The sequence below is a fragment of the Hippocampus zosterae genome, chromosome 1 (assembly GCF_025434085.1).
Source record: "Hippocampus zosterae strain Florida chromosome 1, ASM2543408v3, whole genome shotgun sequence".
NCBI lineage: Eukaryota > Metazoa > Chordata > Actinopteri > Syngnathiformes > Syngnathidae > Hippocampus > Hippocampus zosterae.
Genome location: NC_067451.1, coordinates 28,232,315 through 28,239,893, shown reverse-complemented (window position 1 = coordinate 28,239,893; position 7,579 = coordinate 28,232,315). Strand labels below are relative to the sequence as shown.

General features: G+C 39.8%; 1 protein-coding gene across 1 annotated transcript in view; it reads right to left on the bottom strand.

The window, feature by feature from the left end:
• Positions 1-7,579, bottom strand: part of gpx3 (glutathione peroxidase 3) — a 133,048-nt gene that overhangs the window by 867 nt on the left and 124,602 nt on the right. Inside the window, exons 2-5 of the mRNA XM_052076365.1 lie at positions 5,743-5,867; positions 2,233-2,383; positions 2,023-2,140; positions 813-912 (exon numbers count right to left, since the gene is read on the bottom strand). Coding sequence (XP_051932325.1) covers positions 813-912; positions 2,023-2,140; positions 2,233-2,383; positions 5,743-5,829 — 456 coding nt within the window. The 5' untranslated portion in view covers positions 5,830-5,867. The remainder of the gene's footprint in view (positions 1-812; positions 913-2,022; positions 2,141-2,232; positions 2,384-5,742; positions 5,868-7,579) is intronic.

Below are 7,579 nucleotides of genomic sequence, written 5' to 3'. Positions count from 1 at the left end.
TTTCCAGCCTTTTCAACAACATACAGTATATTGATCAACTGTATCAAACACCACACTGAGATCCCATAAGACTAACACAAACAATTTCCCTTCGATCCGTGTTCAATCTTATGTCAGTTCATAGCTGTGCTGTTTCTGTGCTCTGATGAGGTCGGACACATTTATTGAAGAGTCCCTTTGAATTAAAAAAAAATTAAAAGAAGTGGCTGAGTTTATTAAAATTACTTTCGGAAATCTTAGTAAAAAAAGGGAAGGTTTGAGATGGGGCTATAATTTGCTAACCGGGAAACATAAGGTGCTCTCTTTTTTTTTTTAAAGAAGTGCTGCAACTTAGTTAGCAAAGATGCTACAATAGTTTCAAATAAGTCAGATGATATTGACTCAAGACAGCCGGTTGATGGTTTCAGCTGCTGAACCAAGTCCATGATACTGTACTGTGTAGTATTTTTTTGGATTCTCTGTCAAATTCTGACAAGATAATGGAGTTATTCCTGGGTAGTTTTAAGTGTTGTGTCATTTTGGGGATTTTTCTGGTTTGAACTGAGGTTTGGCCTAATATGTTATACTTTCTACAGGAACATAGTGGGCAAATTCATTCCAATTATCTATTGATAGAAGTTGTGGCGCTATTTAATTTGGAGGATTACCGGTTCATCATCGAGAGCAAATCGTGTGTGTTGTTGATGTTCTTGCTAACAATTTCAGTAAAGTCTTGTCGAGCATTTACTAACTCTTAAAATTGCAAATGCATTGTCTATACAGGTGTACTGAGAAATACAGGAGTACATTTTCAGCAAGTTGCAAAAACCTACCTTGAGGAAGGTATACACTCCTTGCTCATCTTTCCCATTCACATCACCTTTCTCAAACAGCAGAAAGTTTGGAACAAAGTCATTACCGGGTCTGACATGCCTGGAATTCAAACAGGGAAGCTTATCAGAGGTTAGTCTTTCAACACTTCATGAGCTGAACCTTGGAAGCAGGCCCGAATTCCCTCTTAGCTACAATCTAGTACAGAGCCGGTGTCCTCCCTATAAGACGACTGATAGAATATGAGCTGGGAATTCTCTAGTGAAAAGGCACCAAAAGAATGACTGATTGTAAGCAAGCAGATTAAATAAAGCCTTGCTGACTGACAGGATTTTGAGTTACAGTGAACCTCGTTTATCACAGGGGTTACGTTCCAAAAAGAACCCGGGATAAGCGAAATGCATGAAGTAGTCAGTGTAACTGCCCCAAAAGGTTTTCTTCCTATTTTAGAAAGACTTGAGGAGTCGACCGATGTTGAATTGCCTTGACGGTCCACACGTCCATCGGTGATGAAAACCAGTTTTTGGTGAAAAACGATCACAAAAATATACAATTACACGATGTGCAACATACCTAAATGCTTCTCAATACTATTGAACACAGACATGACCTTCTAAACAGGAATTTAGGAGTAATTAGAAGCAACCGAAGCTCTTGCCAATGCACCTCACACTTGCCAATGCACCTCACAATTTCGTCTCTTTCCTTAAACATCAACATTCATCACTTCGTGACACTCAATGCAATCTTTAAATATAACAGCAGGGGGCACAATAACCTAAACAAATATGGAGTCTTTAGCAAATACCATATCCTGTCATTTTACTTGCAATCATGCAGAAAGGTACATTATTTGAATATTGTCACGAACTTAGAATCACAAGTTACAGTCAGGTTTAGTTTTCTTACAATTATTATCCAACATAATACTGTACTATAGAATGAAACAAAGATCAAAACCTGTTTTTGTTGCAAACATAAATTTGCCAAGATGTACAGATACGAGGTGCGGAGACTGGTCTAAAGTCGCTTAGCCAATCGGGATGCAGAAACAATGCACTGATTAAATGTAAAAATAACAAAAACAAAAACAAAAAAAACGTGAAAGTTGAACAGGGTTATAGCGAGCTTTCACTTTATTTCAAATGTCACTAGAAGGGTCCAGATGAAATTCTCACATCGCACTTAGCACTGCTTAACCTGAGAGCTTACTTCAAAGCTGGCAGGATATCACGGTTATTCCCAGGTTCCTGTTTCCCAAATTGATTGCAAGGGAAGCCAAGAATAGTGAGTCCGTGAAGATTCATCTCCTCCTGAAGTGCATTCAGCTCTGCACAAGACAGGAGATACATTCCGCACACTTAAAATATCACCCTTAATATCTTCTATGCTGACATTTCATTTGCGTGTTTGGTCACTTACCAACGTACTGAAAGGTGTAACCTCAGTACGTAGCCACGTTGACAAAGAGGACAGTTTTTCCCGCAAAGTGACTGAAGTTAATCGAGCGACTGCCATTCAAAGGCTTGGCCTGGTATTGGTAGATGGTGCCATTTGCGGGTGGGATGCACCGCTGGGGGTAACAAGATACGTTTATTCTGATTGACGAAGGGCGTGCAGGGAGCACAATAATTTTTTGCAGAAAAACACACAATTCATCATAAAAAAGACAAAATCTAACTTGTGCAGCATTTTTCTGAAAACTCAGATACTGTTGGTGCTTAAAAGACTGTAAAATGAGAAATGGGAGAAAAGGGCCTTGAAAAAATATTTAATAATGGCAATCACAGTATTGAGTTGGTAGGAGGCGGGGTCGCGATCAGATTATTTTTCAGAATTGTTAAACCCTACCGAGGGCGCTTGTTAATTAAGATGTTTTTGCAAAAATGCAATTCATCGCTCTTATAGTGATACGTTTGGAGCAATTTTCTTCATATCCTTTGCATCCCTCTTTGTTTTCCTACAGACTCCCTGTCCATGTGCACAGTGCCATCAGCCCCTGATCTGTCAAGCAATCAACATATTGGGCTGACTGATACTTTACTTTTATCGCTTTCGTCATATCGAATTCCCTTCGATCTCAAGTGGCCTAAAACCTGACAAGAAAAATGTAATTCTGTTACTAAACTAAACCGCTGTCCAGCAGACGATACATTTTGATTCTATTTGTGAACAATGAATCACAAACAATTTGTGTTGAAGTAAATACACATTAAAAGTACAGTAGAGGAAAGAGAAATGATTCTCAAAGCGTGGTTCGGATGACCATTTGGCCTGGCTCTTAAAAGAGAACCACAGGTTGTTGCTTTATTCTCATTTTGTTCCGTACGATACATTATTACAATCTCAATCATTGCCTACCTGTGGAGTCGTCCTGTTGACTGGTCTTAGAATAGGTGTTACTTTTTCTGTCACTGAGGATCAATATTTATTTCAAGTTAATTTAAACCCCTCGTGGCCTGCAGCAAGGGGTGCCCATTTGTAGGGTAGTTTAGTGCTTGTCGGTTTGCTCAACTGATCTGAAAAAGGAACGACTCAGTTGATGTGTGAACTTGGTATGTTTTTTTGGGGGGGCGGGGGGGTTAATCTGATGCATTTCTAATTTTTTTTTCAGTGTGCTTGCACAGCTGCACACCACTTACATGCACCCCTAACTATAGTGGTACCAGTACTCTGCGTTACTTATTCATGGTACGCAAAGAATCATTGAATTAACTGTTCTAACTGTGCATAATGTTAGTGTTTTCTTTTTAAATCTTATAAAGTGCCATTTTAAATACATTTGAGGTGTATTTAACCTAACCCTAATTTTGAGTGCAATACACTTGTAGTTAACAGGTTAACTGCTAGTGTATATGATCTGCTGTTAAGTAAACGATATACGAAAGGACCAAGTATGTATTGAAAAAAACAGTCAAATGTTCTACCTGGCCCGCGACCCTAGTGAGGATCAAGTGGCTCGGAAGATGAATGAATGTTCTACCTGTAATTCATCTGAGACGTAACCCATAAGGCAGGGGTCGGCAACCCAAAATGTTGAAAGAACCATAATGGACCAAAATAAACAAAAAACAAATATGTCTGGAGCTGCAAAAAATAAAAAGCCTTCTAATGAAGGCAACACATGCTGTATGTATCTGTATGAGCTACTGTATATTAGTCTGCTATCAACATGACTAAGTTGGCTACAAATACACAACGAGCATTCATGACTAAAAGTTTTTTCCCCCCTGGGGCTCATCCTGTAGAGGAGGGGTACCCAAACTTTTTTGACGGAACATCTACTTTTCGAACAACCAACCTCCCGCGATCGACCCGTTCCCGCACACACGGGCACACGCACACACTTACACACGCATGCTGTAATGAACAACAGCCATAGCGGCCGCTAAGATGAACGAGGCACGGGACGCACTTTCGCAGCGTGCTAACTATCGCAACTCACATGTACAGTTTAAAAATGCTTCTCTTGGCCGCCCAGATTCCCATTCTTAGCAAGTACCCCCAGTGAATTGTACATGAAAGGCAGCTGTAGTTTTTTTTTTTTTTTTTTACAACACCCCCTTTACTGGCATCCCGCTCTGCTAATAGAAACGTGTGTCGCAGGCTAGGATGCAAATATTCATTGACAAAATGTTGACATTTTATATTTATTCAACACATTTTACAGCATTGGAAAACGTTAATAATGTTTGTCCTGTGACAGAAACCATATTAAAACAAAAACATATTTCCCTCCCATCTTTTTCTATTTTCAAACATTTTTTAATAAGCGCTAGGTCAGGGGTGGGCAAACTTTTTGGCTCGGGGGCCGCATTGACTTTTAAAATTTGACAGAAGGGCCAGGTCAGCACGAGCTATGGTACCGGTACATTAAAAAAACTGCATTTGTTGACAGTCCATATCAAACATCAACAGAACAAAAGCATGAAAGTACTGTATTAATATACCTTTTTTAAAAATGACAACCGTGTTGTTGATGACCTATTTTAGCCTGTGCATTGCTGCAGATGGGTTGTGATCAGACCAGTAGAAGTAGAGCGATACAGAGGTCCTAGGTGGTCGAAAAGAACACCCCCCCCTCCCCGTTCTGCAACTTCAAGTCAATGCGCCACCTGGCGGTGAAAGGCCTGTCATTACAAGTCCAACTGAAATGAATGCAATCATTCATATCAAACCATAATTGTGGACCAACCTTCGGCGGGCCGGATTAAAAAGACCAACGGACCGGATTCGGCCCGCGGGCCGTACGCTGCTCATAAATGCTCTGGGTAGCCACTAGGGGGCGCTAAAGAGCCGCATGCGGCTCGCGAACGTGTGTTGCCAACCCCTGCCTTAAGGGATAAAAAAACACGTTATTTTATTCACGACTTTTGAAAAAAATCAGCAGCCAATCATTCAATTATTGTAATATGAATCCGCCAAATATCAAAATCGACCTACGGGGAAACATACAATTCCATATCGGTTTGTTCATATTCAAGTATTTAAGCACACCATTTATGTTCAAACCTTGCATAATGTTACCACGGCTTACTAAAATATTCCATGTACTTTTTAGGAATAAAGCAGCTGCCTCGTTTATTACTGAACACTTAAGCCTACTATACCCTTCATTATTATAATGTTGGTGACGATGGTGCTACTTGGAGACCTACGTATTTTTAGTAGGTAGTCCAATAACACATTTAAAAAACATCGCTGTTACTGGGTGTACAACAATTAAGAGTAATACTGATTATATTATGTTATTGTATTCATAATACGGGACGATAATTTTCCTGGGCTGGACAAATGCTGGATTACAAAACCGCCACTTGACATTGCTGATTATCACGACGCACGTCCCTTTAATTAGTACTGGAAATTCGCCCAAACTACAAATGCGTGTTGTAAAGAGTCTTACTAATGCAAAATTTAGGCAGTAGGTACCTGCGCGAGCGGAGTTCCTTCGGCCTTGCAAGGCCACAGCGGATAAAGCAGCAGCAACAGCAACAACGGAGACGGCAGCTGCCACATCACGTCCACCTGCACACTGGGGAAATGTCAGCGTTTCTCTTTGAAAGGAGAGAGGCGGAGAGTAATGGTATGAGCACGCCCTTTAAAGACGCCATTGACTACAAGGAGGCGCAAATATATCAGGTATTATTTGGATCAGACTACAATTATTAATGAACATATACACTATTCTTTACCATGTTATTAATGTTTTTCCTACGCAAGTTTTGAGATAAATTTGCTTATCAATGCTGCGCTAATGAACAAAGTACCGTAAAAGTCCAGAAAAAAAGGTTTTAAGGACGAACCTGAAACGCGCACTGGTGAATCTTTAAAGATACATGTGCAAGAGGGCTTTAGAGTTTGAGTCGTTTGTGAACAACTTGCTGTTCTCTGAACAACAACATTTACAACATGTTCGTTTATTTTCTCCAATAACAATTCGAATTGAACCAGGAAACGTATTGGTCGATCCATGCATGAAACACTCGAGAATTCGGCTCCTTGTTAGAGAACATCGAGTTGTCAACTCAAGTCACATTTATTTAATTAAACAGCCCTCGATAACAAACAATTTCATCAGATGTCTTGTGAAAGTCACTAAATGTATAGAAATAATAATAGTAAAAGGATTGGTGAAAATAGAAGTAACGATTCAACAGCTTTACTTATAGTGATGGGAATTCCGGCTCCTTTTAGAGAACCGGCTCTTTTAGATCGGCTCCCTAAAAAGAGCCGGCTCTTTCGGCTCCCAACTGGCTCCTCAGTTTTTTTGTTGCTTAAATTAATTTAATACCAAAAATAACGTAATATTATGTGTAAAATAAATTACTAATGCAAAAAATAGGCATTATATCACATATTTATTATTTATATGGCTTTATTTATATTCTTCTGAACATACTCAACATGGAGTGCTACAAAAATAAAAAAGTACAAAGACACATCTCAAAACAAGGTCGTCAAAAAGTTCCAATCTCTGAATGTGGATATTTACAAGCTTTTAACTATTTACAGTAAAACAACATAAGTAAGCTTTGAATACCACACAACAAATTATAAATTAAAATTTGTAAAACAAAAAGAAAAAAAGCAGCATCCAGGTAAAGCTTGTCTTTAGCGAAGATTGGCATGAAGAAAAACCAAGTGCCTCAGCCTTGAGGGGTTGATCCTCTTTCTCCTCTCTGTTAATATTTGCCCTGTTTTGGAGAAGATTCTCTCTGAGGGGACACATGTCGCGACAACACACAGCCAACACAAAATGGATGAAAATGCCTTGCAATCATTTTACCCAGTTCCTCATCAATTGTGTTCTGTTTTTCTGGTTCTATAGCTTTTTGCATAAAGTGGCTCATAGAGCTCTGGGTTGTACATCTAGGCAGTAGTGACATTGCAGCAGCAGCAACAGTTGCAGACACACTAGCACCTTCATTAATAGCTGGTTCCCTTGCTTGTCTTTTCTCTTCAAATTGTACTGATGGGTGGATATTTTTGATGTGCCTGTGCAGGTTATTCGTGGAGCCTGATCTATGGGATATTTTAACCTTGCACAGTCTACACGCTGCCTTTGAACTATCAATTAAATTGAAATGAGTCCATGTTTCACTGCGTTTCCTATCCATTTTCTCACTTTTCCACTTTCCACCGTGTTGTTTTTTTTCACTAACTAGCTCTCTCGTCTCCTCGTCTGTCTTGTTCGCGTGCTGGGTCTTCCCCGGTGGTCTCCTCCCGGTGGGACATGCCCGGAACACCTCACCAGGGAGGCGCTCAG